This window comes from Blennius ocellaris (genome assembly GCF_963422515.1).
Source record: "Blennius ocellaris genome assembly, chromosome: 3".
Taxonomy (NCBI): Eukaryota; Metazoa; Chordata; class Actinopteri; order Blenniiformes; family Blenniidae; genus Blennius; species Blennius ocellaris.
The window spans coordinates 30,562,477-30,579,400 of record NC_137652.1 but is presented as its reverse complement, the minus strand read 5'-3'; the positions used below and the strand labels follow the sequence as shown (position 1 = coordinate 30,579,400).

The window sequence follows — 16,924 nt, the reverse complement described above, 5'->3', positions numbered from 1 at the left end:
GACAGGAGTCACAGTGTTTTACTGCAGCTCACCTGTAGACAGGAGTCACAGTGTTTTACTGCAGCTCACCTGTAGACAGGAGTCACAGTGTTTTACTGCAGCTCACCTGTAGAATGGTGTCACAGTGTTTTACTGCAGCTCACCTGTAGACAGGAGTCACAGTGTTGTTCTGCAGCTCACCTGTAGACAGGAGTCACAGTGTTTTACTGCAGCTCACCTGTAGACAGGAGTCACAGTGTTTTACTGCAGCTCACCTGTAGACAGGAGTCACAGTGTTTTACTGCAGCTCACCTGTAGACAGGAGTCAAAGTGTTGTTCTGCAGCTCACCTGTAGACAGGAGTCACAGTGTTTTACTGCAGCTCACCTGTAGACAGGAGTCACAGTGTTGTTCTGCAGCTCACCTGTAGACAGGAGTCACAGTGTTGTTCTGCAGCTCACCTGTAGACAGGAGTCACAGTGTTGTTCTGCAGCTCACCTGTAGACAGGAGTCACAGTGTTTTACTGCAGCTCACCTGTAGACAGGAGTCACAGTATTTTACTGCAGCTCACCTGTAGACAGGAGTCACAGTGTTGTTCTGCAGCTCACCTGTAGACAGGAGTCAAAGTGTTGTTCTGCAGCTCACCTGTAGACAGGAGTCAAAGTGTTGTTCTGCAGCTCACCTGTAGACAGGAGTCAAAGTGTTTTACTGCAGCTCACCTGTAGACAGGAGTCAAAGTGTTGTTCTGCAGCTCACCTGTAGACAGGAGTCACAGTGTTGTTCTGCAGCTCACCTGTAGACAGGAGTCACAGTGTTTTACTGCAGCTCACCTGTAGACAGGAGTCACAGTATTTTACTGCAGCTCACCTGTAGACAGGAGTCACAGTGTTGTTCTGCAGCTCACCTGTAGACAGGAGTCAAAGTGTTGTTCTGCAGCTCACCTGTAGACAGGAGTCACAGTGTTGTTCTGCAGCTCACCTGTAGACAGGAGTCAAAGTGTTGTTCTGCAGCTCACCTGTAGACAGGAGTCACAGTGTTTTACTGCAGCTCACCTGTAGACAGGAGTCACAGTGTTTTACTGCAGCTCACCTGTAGACAGGAGTCACAGTGTTTTACTGCAGCTCACCTGTAGACAGGAGTCACAGTGTTGTTCTGCAGCTCACCTGTAGACAGGTGTCACAGTGTTTTACTGCAGCTCACCTGTAGACAGGAGTCAAAGTGTTGTTCTGCAGCTCACCTGTAGACAGGTGTCACAGTGTTTTACTGCAGCTCACCTGTAGACAGGAGTCACAGTGTTTTACTGCAGCTCACCTGTAGACAGGAGTCACAGTGTTGTTCTGCAGCTCACCTGTAGACAGGAGTCACAGTGTTTTACTGCAGCTCACCTGTAGACAGGAGTCACAGTGTTTTACTGCAGCTCACGTGTAGACAGGTGTCACAGTGTTTTACTGCAGCTCACCTGTAGACAGGTGTCACAGTGTTTTACTGCAGCTCACCTGTAGACAGGTGTCACAGTGTTTTACTGCAGCTCACCTGTAGACAGGTGTCACAGTGTTTTACTGCAGCTCACCTGTAGACAGGTGTCACAGTGTTTTACTGCAGCTCACCTGTAGACAGGTGTCACAGTGTTTTACTGCAGCTCACCTGTAGACAGGTGTCACAGTGTTTTACTGCAGTTCACCTGTAGACAGGAGTCACAGTGTTTTACTGCAGCTCACCTGTAGACAGGTGTCACAGTGTTTTACTGCAGCTCACCTGTAGACAGGAGTCACAGTGTTTTACTGCAGCTCACCTGTAGACAGGAGTCAAAGTGTTGTTCTGCAGCTCACCTGTAGACAGGAGTCACAGTGTTGTTCTGCAGCTCACCTGTAGACAGGAGTCACAGTGTTGTTCTGCAGCTCACCTGTAGACAGGTGTCACAGTGTTTTACTGCAGCTCACCTGTAGACAGGAGTCACAGTGTTGTTCTGCAGCTCACCTGTAGACAGGAGTCACAGTGTTTTACTGCAGCTCACCTGTAGACAGGAGTCACAGTGTTGTTCTGCAGCTCACCTGTAGACAGGTGTCACAGTGTTTTACTGCAGCTCACCTGTAGACAGGAGTCACAGTGTTGTTCTGCAGCTCACCTGTAGACAGGAGTCACAGTGTTTTACTGCAGCTCACCTGTAGACAGGAGTCACAGTGTTGTTCTGCAGCTCACCTGTAGACAGGAGTCAAAGTGTTGTTCTGCAGCTCACCTGTAGACAGGAGTCACAGTGTTGTTCTGCAGCTCACCTGTAGACAGGAGTCACAGTGTTTTACTGCAGCTCACCTGTAGACAGGAGTCACAGTATTTTACTGCAGCTCACCTGTAGACAGGAGTCACAGTGTTGTTCTGCAGCTCACCTGTAGACAGGAGTCAAAGTGTTGTTCTGCAGCTCACCTGTAGACAGGAGTCACAGTGTTGTTCTGCAGCTCACCTGTAGACAGGAGTCACAGTGTTGTTCTGCAGCTCACCTGTAGACAGGAGTCACAGTGTTTTACTGCAGCTCACCTGTAGACAGGAGTCAAAGTGTTGTTCTGCAGCTCACCTGTAGACAGGAGTCAAAGTGTTGTTCTGCAGCTCACCTGTAGACAGGAGTCAAAGTGTTTTACTGCAGCTCACCTGTAGACAGGAGTCAAAGTGTTGTTCTGCAGCTCACCTGTAGACAGGAGTCACAGTGTTGTTCTGCAGCTCACCTGTAGACAGGAGTCACAGTGTTTTACTGCAGCTCACCTGTAGACAGGAGTCACAGTATGTTACTGCAGCTCACCTGTAGACAGGAGTCACAGTGTTGTTCTGCAGCTCACCTGTAGACAGGAGTCAAAGTGTTGTTCTGCAGCTCACCTGTAGACAGGAGTCACAGTGTTGTTCTGCAGCTCACCTGTAGACAGGAGTCACAGTGTTTTACTGCAGCTCACCTGTAGACAGGAGTCAAAGTGTTGTTCTGCAGCTCACCTGTAGACAGGAGTCACAGTGTTTTACTGCAGCTCACCTGTAGACAGGAGTCACAGTATTTTACTGCAGCTCACCTGTAGACAGGAGTCACAGTGTTGTTCTGCAGCTCACCTGTAGACAGGAGTCAAAGTGTTGTTCTGCAGCTCACCTGTAGACAGGAGTCACAGTGTTGTTCTGCAGCTCACCTGTAGACAGGAGTCACAGTGTTTTACTGCAGCTCACTTGTAGACAGGAGTCACAGTATTTTACTGCAGCTCACCTGTAGACAGGAGTCACAGTGTTGTTCTGCAGCTCACCTGTAGACAGGAGTCAAAGTGTTGTTCTGCAGCTCACCTGTAGACAGGAGTCACAGTGTTTTACTGCAGCTCACCTGTAGACAGGAGTCACAGTGTTTTACTGCAGCTCACCTGTAGACAGGAGTCACAGTGTTTTACTGCAGCTCACCTGTAGACAGGAGTCACAGTGTTGTTCTGCAGCTCACCTGTAGACAGGTGTCATAGTGTTTTACTGCAGCTCACCTGTAGACAGGAGTCAAAGTGTTGTTCTGCAGCTCACCTGTAGACAGGTGTCACAGTGTTTTACTGCAGCTCACCTGTAGACAGGAGTCACAGTGTTTTACTGCAGCTCACCTGTAGACAGGAGTCACAGTGTTGTTCTGCAGCTCACCTGTAGACAGGAGTCACAGTGTTTTACTGCAGCTCACCTGTAGACAGGAGTCACAGTGTTTTACTGCAGCTCACGTGTAGACAGGTGTCACAGTGTTTTACTGCAGCTCACCTGTAGACAGGTGTCACAGTGTTTTACTGCAGCTCACCTGTAGACAGGAGTCACAGTGTTTTACTGCAGCTCACCTGTAGACAGGAGTCAAAGTGTTGTTCTGCAGCTCACCTGTAGACAGGAGTCACAGTGTTGTTCTGCAGCTCACCTGTAGACAGGAGTCACAGTGTTGTTCTGCAGCTCACCTGTAGACAGGTGTCACAGTGTTTTACTGCAGCTCACCTGTAGACAGGAGTCACAGTGTTGTTCTGCAGCTCACCTGTAGACAGGAGTCACAGTGTTTTACTGCAGCTCACCTGTAGACAGGAGTCACAGTGTTGTTCTGCAGCTCACCTGTAGACAGGTGTCACAGTGTTTTACTGCAGCTCACCTGTAGACAGGAGTCACAGTGTTGTTCTGCAGCTCACCTGTAGACAGGAGTCACAGTGTTTTACTGCAGCTCACCTGTAGACAGGAGTCAAAGTGTTGTTCTGCAGCTCACCTGTAGACAGGAGTCACAGTGTTGTTCTGCAGCTCACCTGTAGACAGGAGTCACAGTGTTGTTCTGCAGCTCACCTGTAGACAGGAGTCACAGTGTTTTACTGCAGCTCACCTGTAGACAGGAGTCACAGTGTTTTACTGCAGCTCACCTGTAGACAGGTGTCACAGTGTTTTACTGCAGCTCACCTGTAGACAGGAGTCACAGTGTTTTACTGCAGCTCACCTGTAGACAGGTGTCACAGTGTTTTACTGCAGCTCACCTGTAGACAGGTGTCACAGTGTTTTACTGCAGCTCACCTGTAGACAGGTGTCACAGTGTTTTACTGCAGCTCACCTGTAGACAGGTGTCACAGTGTTTTACTGCAGCTCACCTGTAGACAGGAGTCACAGTGTTTTACTGCAGCTCACCTGTAGACAGGAGTCACAGTGTTTTACTGCAGTTCACCTGTAGACAGGAGTCAAAGTGTTTTACTGCAGTTCACCTGTAGACAGGTGTCACAGTGTTTTACTGCAGTTCACCTGTAGACAGGTGTCACAGTGTTTTACTGCAGCTCACCTGTAGACAGGTGTCACAGTGTTTTACTGCAGCTCACCTGTAGACAGGAGTCACAGTGTTTTACTGCAGCTCACCTGTAGACAGGTGTCACAGTGTTTTACTGCAGCTCACCTGTAGACAGGAGTCACAGTGTTTTACTGCAGCTCACCTGTAGACAGGTGTCACAGTGTTTTACTGCAGCTCACCTGTAGACAGGAGTCACAGTGTTCTGCTGCAGCTCACCTGTAGACAGGAGTCACAGTGTTGTGATCACCTTCATCTCAGCATTATGATGATGCTTCACTGTGGGAGAAGGAAGATCCTCCCTGATCCCTGGCCACAATCATTATTCCTGCACATGGAGCCGGTAGCAGGTCATTAATTGTTGTGAATAAACACAGTGGCGCCGCCAGGATTCACTTTCATAGTATGAAACATACATTCCCCCACCCCCTGGTTCTCTATGAGCATCATGTGCACAAAGATCATTCTTCGTGAGCGCACGGGGTGTGTGTGTGTGTGTGTGTGTGTGGGGGGGGGGGGGGGGGGGTCGTACAGAAACAGCGCACCAGACAGAGACAAAAACAAACACCCCTTTAAAATATGTACTTTTTTCACACCTTCAAAAAGATTGAATTCCCGGTGCCACTGATTAAACAAACAGAACATCTTTCCTTTCTCTTTGTCTTTCTGTCATCTTGTCTCTTTAAATAAGAAGCTCTTAGCTCCTCTTCACTACTTTTAATGGTTTTCTACCTGAGGAGCACTCTTAGGGCTTAAGATGCGTTGTGAGTTAATTTGAGCTTAGAAAGGAAATGTCTAATAAAAATCAGAAATTTCAAGGTCAGACCTGTAAATCTGTCTGAACCTTGGCTGGTGCTGTCATTGGACTTCCTCACACGTTCACACTCTGCTTTTCTTTCAGGAGCGCAACGCAGAGAATGCCATTGAGGCCCTGAAGGAGTACGAGCCCGAGATGGGCAAGGTGTACCGACAGGACAAGAAAAGTGTCCAGAGAGTCCGAGCCCGAGACATTGTGCCCGGGGACATTGTGGAAGTCGCAGGTGAGCTGGAAGACACAGCTGAAACAGCTGGAAATGAAACATCAGAGCTGCATCGTCCCTGTTTCTCAGGCTTCACTCATTCTGAGAGAAAAGTGGACTTGATTGAAAATATAAGCTCATTTCGGTCTAACTGCTGTAGTTCCTCATAATACAAGCATTGAATGGATGAAAATCGGTAGAGGGAAGAACAGAAATACGCCAGCAGGGTCCTGAGAGGACAAAGAAGAGCAGCCACAGGTGAGAGGTCACAGGTCAAGGCAGGGTTGTGCTGTCAGCTTCAGTGTCTTTCCAGACTATCTTTTCTTATCTTTACTATTTCACTGAGCTCCTGTCACTGGAAGCCACCCCTGAATGTGTCGTGGAAGGTGTGGTCCTCTGACCTCTGTGTTGCTCAACTGGTAGCCTCTCTTTACAACACCTCCAGAACAAGACGGGGTCATGGTGAGGCCGTTTCACCGCTGGAGCTCGTGTGCCACAAAGCCACTGTGGCCATAAACGGCTGAAGGAAACTTCAGTTCAGGATGGAAGCTGGAGATAAAACAGGCTTCAACATTGCTTCTTCGTTTGGTTCAATAAGTTTAATATCAAATAGGATGACATCAAAGAATCAAAAGCTGATGACATGACAGGGTGAGAGAAGCGACTTCTAACAGGAAACTCCAACACACACAAAGGAAACACCGTGGTTTATATGGTCAGCAACACACAATAGAATACACTTTGCTGGAGCCACAGCACCTGGTCTCACTGAGGACCTCTGCTGGCCTCCAGGAACCCAAACAGAAGATGATATGACCTGACATTGACCTTTCACTCTGTCCAGACTCTCTGGAGCCGGCCTGCAAACTGCAAAGCAGAGCAGCATGATAGTAAAACAAGGAATAAACATACATGAGGAGATAGAAGAAAATAGACTTCACGGTAAAAAGAGAAGTTGAATCCAACCGTTCTCACTTCCTTCTCATCTGTAGTCCTTCAGAAGGACCTTTGCTATGCGTTTGTTTAAACATGGTGGATCTTTGTTTAGTTGTTGCTGGCACCCATCTCCATCTGCATGCCTCCGCCTCTCTGCTCTGCTTGGGCCTTATCGCTCTGGAAAACCAGCCAGATGAAAAGTATCTGCACCCTCTGCAACAACAAGAACAACACACACACACACACACACACACAAAGGAGAATGTCTCTTGGTCCCGTAATAAAAAAATGGAATCCTCTGAATACTGACAGATATTTGCGGCTCCTCAGAGACTGAAATGAGAGTTGGTGTGTTTGAGAGCATGAGAACTCCGTGACACCAGCACTCTGGTACTATATTCTCTGTACATGTGGAGCTGGAGGCTGTTTGCAGGAAGTGTGTGCCTCTTGAAGAACTGCCTTTCCAACCTTATTCTTTACTCATTTTTCAGTATTTTTCTGTTATCGTAACGATAGACTTGGGGTCATTTCACTATAAATTATAAATGAGTGCTGTAAATTCATACCAACATTCACAATATACATATCCAGAACACTGATCTGTGATAAATGATGTTTTCTCTGTACATTCAGGCTCTGCTTGTCAACATATTTCACCAGATGAGTCTTGCTCTAAATTGTGGTAACGGATCTGAATTCACTTCAGAATTTCAACATCAAACCTAAAGACAACAGGACAAAAGTCAGAAGAACAAAGATTTAAAAAAAAGAAGTAAAAACAACAAAATGAAACTGTGCTGGAAGAAACTGGATGAAAACATGAACGTTTACATTATTTCTTTACTATTTTATTTTGCGAGATGTATTGCATTTGCACGTTTAACCACAGCACCAAGTAAACTTTGGTCATTCTGAAAAACTTCAGCATGGTGTTCTGGTTCCACTTTACAGGAGGATAAAAAGAATTGGATGTGAACAATCCTGAAATCATGGTTTTGTGAACAAGTCAGCCCACAGACACAAGACAAAGACTGTTTCCTTGTCATTTCATGGAGATTGGAAGTACGTGTTCAGTGAGAATGAGTTGAATTCAAACCATAACCTAGAACATGAAGTGTTTTTTCTGAATGATTCACTCTTTATAATGAGCTCTGGGTAGACCGGTGGAAAACAACAGAGCCCCTCAACTATGAACCTCTGCTAGCACCTTGTCCCTAGTGTCCTAGCCATCGATATAAAACACTCGATGCCTCACGGTGCGGCTTGTGACGAGCCTACAACGCCGCCATCTTGGGGAGCTTGTGCTAAACATATAGAGCCCAGTCTAGAAAACCCGCAAACACATTCGTAGCTCGTTTGCTAGTCCACGTAGCAACACAAGTAACACCTTCTTTTAAAGCTGAGGTAAAGCTCTGTCCTGTGGAAACCTCATGGGAAAATGATTGGGAGGGGGGGAAAGGCTTCCACAAGATAGAACTTTCCCTCGGCTTTAAAATGAGGTATTACTTGTGTTGCTATGTTTTGTGGATTTTCTAGCCTGGGATAGCTTTAGCACAAGCGGGCGACCTCCCCAAGATGGCGGCGCTGCAGGCACATCACGTCAACAGGCGGTGATTGGCTGGGCGGCATCTCTGTTTATATCTCTGGTCCTAGCAACTGGAAGTGCTTAGATAATCAGTACACTTCTCCAGTGTCATGCCACAAACTGGAATCATAGTCTGGGTTTTACATCTGGTTCATATCATGAAGGTGAGTAGAGGAAGTGGCACCACTTGTTGAATCAGTAGATGTGTCTCTCAGTCCTTCCAGAAGGTCTTCGGACTGATCGGAGGGTCGTGATTCTGAATGGAGGGTTTGCTTCTTGTATCTGTCAAGCTACTGCCATATTTGCTGTCGTATGTAGGAAAAAGTAGGACAATTGAAAGGTCTCCATGTCTGTCATTGGAATGGGAGAGGATTATAAGTCATCATTAACCCCAAAAAATAAGTATAATATTGTATTTTTGTGGTTGTTTATCAGTGGCTCATTCCATTAATTGAATAGAAGGAGCGACATTCTTTTCAATTAAAGTGGCACCACTGGAAACAGGAGGCGTCCTTTAGTAAAGGAATGTATTGTGGTGTGTCCTCTATGATCCCAGTGGGTGATAAAGTCCCAGCAGACATCCGGCTGACCTCCATTCGATCCACCACGCTCAGAGTTGACCAGTCCATCCTGACGGGGGAGTCGGTGTCGGTGCTCAAACACACGGACCCTGTACCAGATCCCAGAGCCGTCAACCAGGACAAGAAGAACATGCTGTTCTCTGTGAGTGCCGACCGTCCACACACAAAACACACAGCAGCTACAGAGGGGTCGTGCTTCTGAAGCCATCCTTTCCTTGAGTCCATTCTAAGCTCAGAGCTCAGACCTGCATGGAACTGCACCCCCCCCCGGTGGGCCGGAACCTTTTCTCACCATGCACTGTTCCAACAAGGGACTGGGTGCAGTGGCAACACCAGCTTCTGTTTTAGCTGGACCAAACCTGACACAGTGAGAGAATAAACTCTATGACTGAAGGAAGTAGACACTGTGACATAGTCACTGGACACAAACACAATGGACTTAAAACGATTAAAAAGTCCAAAAGGTCTTTAGCTTTTGGGATCATAATTGAACAGACCTTGATGTTTTATTGAGTGTTTTACCTCTCTACTGCTGAACTGTCACATTTCAGTCTGTGAAGTTATTCCCTCTAAGCTTTACATTCAAATGACATGTAAAAGGAAAATAAACCTTCACCAATCTTTCCAGTACGTTACATGTAAGTGTGAATAAGGAAAAAGAGCCATTCCAAACGTTGTGTGTTTCTCTTTTCCATCATGTGAAGGGTCGAGACAAACCAAACATGAGTGGTCAAGTTTAACAGAGTTTATTCAGAAAAGGCAAAGGTATCCAGAGAAAATCCAAAACCGTAATACAAGAACAGGCAAACTTCCAAAAACGCAATAGATCGACCTCTGGGGAAACATTGTGGAATGAGAAATGATGCGGGATGTCTTGTCACAAACAACAAAGACCATCAGGAACAATTAGGACAGGTTTGTTTGTCTTTTTCTATATTAAGGTTTTCCTTTTAACAATTTGGTGGTTGGGTGTAAATAGGGTTGCCAAATTCCCGGGAATTTTCAAAGTTGAAAACTTTCCTTGGGAATTAACAGGAATTTATGGGAATCTGTTGGCCCTCAACAGGGGTCCGTGTATGTTTTGGTCATTGGATTTTCCGTTCAGAGAAGGATATTAAAAAACAAAAAATGAGCATTAATTAAATGTCATTATTTGATTTTAAATTTAAATTTCAAAAATCTAAATTGAAATTCAATACATTTTTCTTTATCATGATCAAGAAGGGACAAACAAAGCTTTAAAAACCAGTTGATTTTCATTTTCTGTTTCTCAATACAACAAATAAAATCATTGGATAACAGAAACAAAAACATGTCTTTTTTCATATCGTGCAACAAGATCACATATGAGGACGGTGTGTTTCTGGCAAGAGTGCTACAATCTCTGACTTCTACCTGTGGGTTCCTTTACCCACATTAAAATGTCTTTGGAACCTTCATGTGATGTGATTGTTGACATGGCTTCGACACACCAGCCCCAAATATGTTCATGGAAAGGGGGCAAAAAGAATTCAAAACATATTTCCATAACTGAGTCAAGTTTCTGTATAATTGTCACTTATATTGTGCCATTTGAAATAAGTCAAGAAATTAACACTTTTTTAAAATGACATTTTTCTTAAATTTTTCCTGCTGATCTTGTCCAGCAAGCTCGGTCCCTTAACTTTTCTTTTTTGGTTTTCCTTTTCATCTTCCTCCTCTTTTCTGATGCTGTCCTTTTCCTTTTCTGATGATCTCGTCTCCCCTTCCCCATCTTTGGTTTTCATCTTCTGTGCCATTGCCCTCCTGGGAATCAGTGACTTCCTGCTGTTCTGAGGTTTGAGCTTGTAGATCCTCAGGTGGCTCATTTCCTGCCTCTCAGACCTGGACATGCAGGCGTTCTTCAGAGTGCACCAGCAGTTCACCTCCTTGTTTTTGGTCCTGGGAAATGGATGTGGTGATCCAGGCCGAAGTGAAGAAGGCACCTGCCTGCAATGAGACCCACACGGGAGGTTTCTGGATGACAGCTTCATAGTCCTGACCCGGGTTCTGCTGGAAGCTCTTCTCCTGGTGGGACACGGGCTGCTATTCAGTCACCACATCAGCAAAGTGGGACTTCTCCTCCCGTTGCCCATGTATAGCAGGTCCTCCTCCTCCTGCCTCCTCAATGAGGCACCCTGCTGGCTTGGGTCCAGGTTGTCGTCATCACAGTGAGGCCCAGCTGCTCTGTTCCCCTCTTCATCATCCGGCCCATACTCATCCTCGCGCTGCTCCTCCAGCTTCCTGGAGGTCATGTTAAATGTCCCAGTGGAGTTTCCAGTCTCACGCTGTTCTTTGTTATTTCCAGCCCCTGTATGGTCACATGTTTATACAGAGCAGTGCATTGCTAACCTCGGGTTCCTCGGGCTGTTTTGATAAGACCTCTTGCTGCGGAACCTGGATGGACTTTGTCAATTTTTCAGATGCAGATCTCTCAATATTAGAGACACTGGTTGAAAAGCAAAACCTTGATTTTGACGGTTCATTTGAGCAGGCTTTCTGACGAGCAGACGATAAGCACTGCTGTTTAGCCCCAAGGAGCAGATATTTCTTGTTTCCAGCTCCAGCCTTGCCTTTCTCATGTTCAGCTCCTCCAGCTGGTCCTCCAGAGCCGGCCTCTCCCTCAAGGCTGCAGAGCAGGCTTCCAATGCTCTCTGCTCGGGCCTGGATGCATGCTAATGAGATGGAAGATGTGATTTTTGAGGTGGTGTAAGTTTTCGTATTTGATTTTACAGTATATTTAGAGAGTGTTTCAGTTTCACTAGTGGGTCCATGGTGGCAGCAGGCTCATCAACAATCATATTGTCCATTTGTACCCCAAAATCAGAGTCTATATGTAATGAAAAGCAATAAGAAACTCCAAAAAAATACTTTTTCAACAAAACTGCCCTTCACACCGAGACCACCCACAGTTTGGTTGAATGTCCATTTTTACAAATGCATTGGATTTTCCATTTTTTTTATTTTTTTTATTATGTGTGCACTCAAAAAATTTGAATTGCCTTAGTATGCTACACATTCCTAAAGTCCAGTAGGTTTTGTGAAGCAATCTGGGGTTGATCCCAAGTTGAAGTTGAGGCCTCGTTTGCACGTGCCCGGGTATTTAAAAAAAATGACCTTTCTCTACATTTGACCGTTGCATTTACACATAAATGCAGCTAAAAACTCACCCCGAACGAGGATTCCTGAAAACTGTGGCGGCAGTGGAGATCTGGAAAAACTAAAGTGTCTCTGTTTGCATCTAAAGGGGGGTCGGCGAATATTTTCCTTCTGGTGGGCTATTATGGCTTCGTGCTTCTTGTTGCACTGCCCCCTGCAGGTTTGGCATTCTCATAGCTCTGAACCAGTCGTATATTCAGGTCCATGTCAATGAAGAATCTTTTTGTCAGCGTAGAAGGGGAGATATCAGCTTTTGTAAAATCCCAGGTGCGTGTAAACGTGTAATGCGTTCAGGGGCGACAATGATCCAGGTCCAAGGAGCAGCTACTGTATGTCTTTGGATATGACAATCCATTTATTAGCATTCTTCAGTCCAACATTGCTGCCTATCATTACTCAGCCCACCACTGAGTTCCTTGTGATCCTATAATGCCAACAACAACCAAAGTTTTTTCCTGAGACTCTGCCACTCCCCTGACCTATCTCCCTGGCATGGTCTGGAACCTGATTGCTCTCCACACATGGCATCAATAGCCTGGAGGTTTTATAACTTCCCTACATTGTCCAATCTCCCCCTACCTGCACATAAATGCAGTTTTCAGGTGAGCACACACAGACAACAGGAATAAACAATAAATCCGTACGAAACAAAGTAGAAGCCGTGTGTGAGGCTGAAATCCATCCATTGGCAGAGATGTGGGTTTCAGTGTCTTGTTCCAGGACACTTCAACGTGTAGACAAATAGGGAATTGAAAGTCCAACCTCCGATTGACAAACAACTTGCTCTACCATCCAAGCCAACTAGCACAACTGTCTGTTGAAGGCTGTGGCTTGTTGTGGTTTCTCACGGGAAGCCACCCCCAGTCCCAGCTGTCTCATCAGTGATTGGTCCATGACGTAGGCATCAGCCCTGTCAATAGCACCCCCTGTTGGAGAGAATTGGAGGCAGGGGGAAGGGTTTCCGTGGGCCCAGAGCAGGAGGAGATGATGGGTAACTCTGTTTGTTTGTCTCTGCCCTAGTGTCCACAGTAGAGACACATCAGTCCTATCATTAAATCTGTAGTATTACAGATCCACTGCGGTCTTTTTGTTTACCATTCCAGGGCAATCCACAAAATGCCTAAAATACCTCAGTGACGTTTATTTAATTCCATCTCTTCCCATGAACTCAAACAGCAATAAACTCAAACACAGGAGTTTTCAGTCAGGAGGTTGAGCCTTAAAGAAAACAACTGTGACTGAATTCAGTTCTCCATAAGAACAGACTCTGGGTGACCTCAGCAAAGCTCTTCTTTTGCTGAAGTTCTTGTTCTCGTTGACAGGGAACCAACATTGCAGCAGGGCGAGCCATCGGGGTTGTCATAGCAACAGGAGTTCAGACAGAGATTGGTAAAATCCGAGACGAGATGGCCTCGACTGACCCTGAAAGGACGCCGCTGCAGCAGAAGCTGGACCAGTTTGGAGAACAGCTGTCGAAGGCATGAGTCTCCTGCTTCTTCTCTGTGTTCATACTTCACCCTCAATGAGTGCTGATGTGTTGGTTTCCCCTGCAGGTGATCAGTGTGATCTGCGTGGCCGTGTGGGCCATCAATGTGGGACACTTTAATGACCCGGTTCATGGAGGCAGCTGGCTCAGAGGAGCTGTTTACTACTTCAAGATCGCCGTGGCCTTGGCTGTGGCGGCCATCCCAGAAGGTCAGTGTGTGAGCTAACCCTAACCCTACCCCCATCCCAGAAGGTCAGTGTGTGAGCTAACCCTAACCCTACCCCCATCCCAGAAGGTCAGTGTGTGAGCTAACCCTAACCCTACCCCCATCCCAGAAGGTCAGTATGTGAGCTAACCCTAACCCTACCCCCATCCCAGAAGGTCAGTGTGTGAGCTAACCCTAACCCTACCCCCATCCCAGAAGGTCAGTGTGTGAGCTAACCCTAACCCTACCCCCATCCCAGAAGGTCAGTATGTGAGCTAACCCTACCCCCATCCCAGAAGGTCAGTGTGTGAGCTAACCCTAACCCTACCCCCATCCCAGAAGGTCAGTGTGTGAGCTAACCCTAACCCTACCCCCATCCCAGAAGGTCAGTATGTGAGCTAACCCTACCCCCATCCCAGAAGGTCAGTGTGTGAGCTAACCCTAACCCTACCCCCATCCCAGAAGGTTAGTATGTGAGCTAACCCTACCCCCATCCCAGAAGGTCAGTGTGTGAGCTAACCCTAACCCTACCCCCATCCCAGAAGGTCAGTGTGTGAGCTAACCCTAACCCTACCCCCATCCCAGAAGGTCAGTATGTGAGCTCTACATGTTGTTCCACACATGCACACTTTTCATCATTTTAAAGCAACAACGGTTATACACTCTTCATACATGTTTATATATTTATCAGTTAAGCAGCCTTCTGTGAATAACCCGACCTGTGCCCTAAAAGAATAAGGTATATTCTGATTGGATCTAATGAGTGGTTGATGAAATAAACCTGAAAAACCCCAATCCATCCGAACGCAAGAGAAAAGCTTCCTTTGTCATGACTCATGGCAGGCCTTCCAGCGGTCATCACCACCTGCCTGGCCCTGGGCACACGGAGGATGGCCAGGAAGAACGCCATCGTCCGCAGTCTGCCATCGGTGGAGACGCTGGGCTGCACCTCCGTCATCTGCTCTGACAAGACAGGAACACTGACCACCAACCAGATGTCGGTCTGCAGGGTAAGGAGTGTGAGGCATCAGAAGTGAGCAAGGCAGCCTCCTGGAAGCGCCGCTACTGATTCTAACTGATCTTAACATCCACTTACAGTCCATTAGCGCACAACCAGCACGGTCAGTGATGAAGCTGAAGCAAAGTGTGTTTGAGCCGGAAGAGACTGAGAAGTGGAGAATATCTGATTGATGAGTTTGTCTTTACAGAGGAAACTAATGAGAAGCTTTTAACTCAGCAGATAAAGGCATATTGACAATGATTCAATAGAGTCTTCATCAGACTTGTCCACTGATTGTGATCACATGTGCGTTGAGAGAGCTGGACTTAGAGAAGCGTGTCACCACCGTTGCAAGAAGTAAACTCGTTTTATTGCTCAAATGCAAACCAAAAGTCCAAAAACCAAAAGTGTTCCTGTAAGCAGCAACAAAGTCCGTAAAAGCACCGAAGCTGCAGCTCAGAGGGCAGAGGCACAAACAAATCGACAACCAGAGCTCACTAGACAAGTCCCTTGTGTATACTAAAGGCATCTGATATATAATAATAATAATAATAATAAGAAGAAGAAGAAATCAAACTTATATAGCACTGTTTTGAACATTCGAAGATGCATAGCAAAAACAAAAATATTAAAAAGTGACAATGAAAATAAAATAAGAGTTTAAGGAAATGCCAATTTGAACCTTGAGGAACCCAGTGGGTGACAGGGGAAGTGTGGGGTTTGTTGACAGAGACAAAATGGTGACAGTCAGAAAGGCTGGAGGTGAACCAGAGGTGTTCAGTGACTGCAGACGTGAGACCAGTGGCGTGGAATGCAGTGGACAGGTCAGGCAGGACAAAGAGGGAAATGGAACCAGTGCCAGCGGCAAGGAGCAGATTGCTAATGACTTCAAGGAGGGCAGATTCTGAACCGTGGTGTGACGGAATCCAGACTGAAGAGTTTCAATTGCTGAGAGCAGTGGAGGTGTTGGACTTGTGCGATGGCCGAGCCTTCAGGAGTTTTGACTGTAGCAGAAGATTGGAGATGGTCTGGAATAGTCCAGGTTGTCAGGATTGAAGTCAGGTTGTTTGAGGTGGGTGTGATGGTGGCGAGTGTGAGCAGAGAAGGGTCAGAGCCAGTGGGGAGAGAGGTGTTCATGATACAGGTGATGAGAGGGATCAGAGTGGGAATACAGGTTTTGAGTAGGGGAGACGGGATGGGCTCAAAATGGCAGCTGCACATTGTCATGGCTGGTTTGCTGGTGTCATATCAGGACAGAGAGGAAAAGGGGAACGTTACACGATAAATAGAGTGAGTTCAGGATTTGGAGTTAACAAAGTGGAGGAAATAGATACAAGTAAAACATGAGTGAGAAGATAACAGGAAGTTTTTCCATTCGTCTGTTGTGAATGTGGAAGTGATATTGTCTTGAGTTTGGCCAGTTTAGCAAATGTGGAGATGACAACAATCACAAAATCAGGCACAGGTGAAAGACCTCAGAGCCTGGTTGTTCGTTTTACCAGCCATTGAATACATTTAACCGACCGTTCACTTAAACAGCACTGTCGTCGTGGTCGTCCTTCACTCCTGTCAGCGTTGAGGATGACAAGATTTTAGTGAGCAAGCTGAAGCCCTCATCAAGCCCCGCTGACATTATACCCACATCTCTGTTCATAAATGTTTTTGATGGAGTTGGTCCTTGGGTTCTAAAACTGCTCAACCTCTCACCTGAATCTGGCTCGTCCCCAGCTCCTTAAAGCATGCTGTGGGGAACCCTGTTCTCAAAAAAACTAATCCCGATTCCATGGAGCCAAAAAACTACAGGCCAACATCAAAACTCCCGTTTCTCTCAGAAACCTTACCTTGGAAAAAGCAGTGTCAACCCAGCTCACCTGGTATTTGGAACAGCATGAGTTCTATGACAAATTTCAATCAGGCTTTAGTAAAATGCTCTCTACTGAAACGGCTCTATTAAAAGTCTGAAATGACAGGATGATGGCAGTTGACTGGGGTCACTTCACAGTCCTGGTCTTACTGGACTTAACATCTGCTCTTGATACGCTGGACCACAATATACTGCTCAGCAGACTGGCTGGGTCCTTCAGGGTTCTCCTCCTACATACAAGGAAGAACTTTCAATGTTGCCGTCAACAACAAACTGTCCCACGTGTCCAACCTGTCCTGG

The 16,924-nt window shown here is 46.4% G+C and overlaps 1 protein-coding gene across 1 annotated transcript in view; it reads left to right on the top strand.

Moving 5' to 3' along the window:
* LOC308148848 (sarcoplasmic/endoplasmic reticulum calcium ATPase 2) overlaps window positions 1-16,924 on the top strand; it is a 61,610-nt gene that overhangs the window by 32,492 nt on the left and 12,194 nt on the right. Inside the window, exons 6-10 of the mRNA XM_080520379.1 lie at window positions 5,673-5,811; window positions 8,868-9,034; window positions 13,392-13,547; window positions 13,623-13,764; window positions 14,604-14,770. Of these exons, the coding sequence (XP_080376505.1) occupies window positions 5,673-5,811; window positions 8,868-9,034; window positions 13,392-13,547; window positions 13,623-13,764; window positions 14,604-14,770 (771 nt within the window). The remainder of the gene's footprint in view (window positions 1-5,672; window positions 5,812-8,867; window positions 9,035-13,391; window positions 13,548-13,622; window positions 13,765-14,603; window positions 14,771-16,924) is intronic.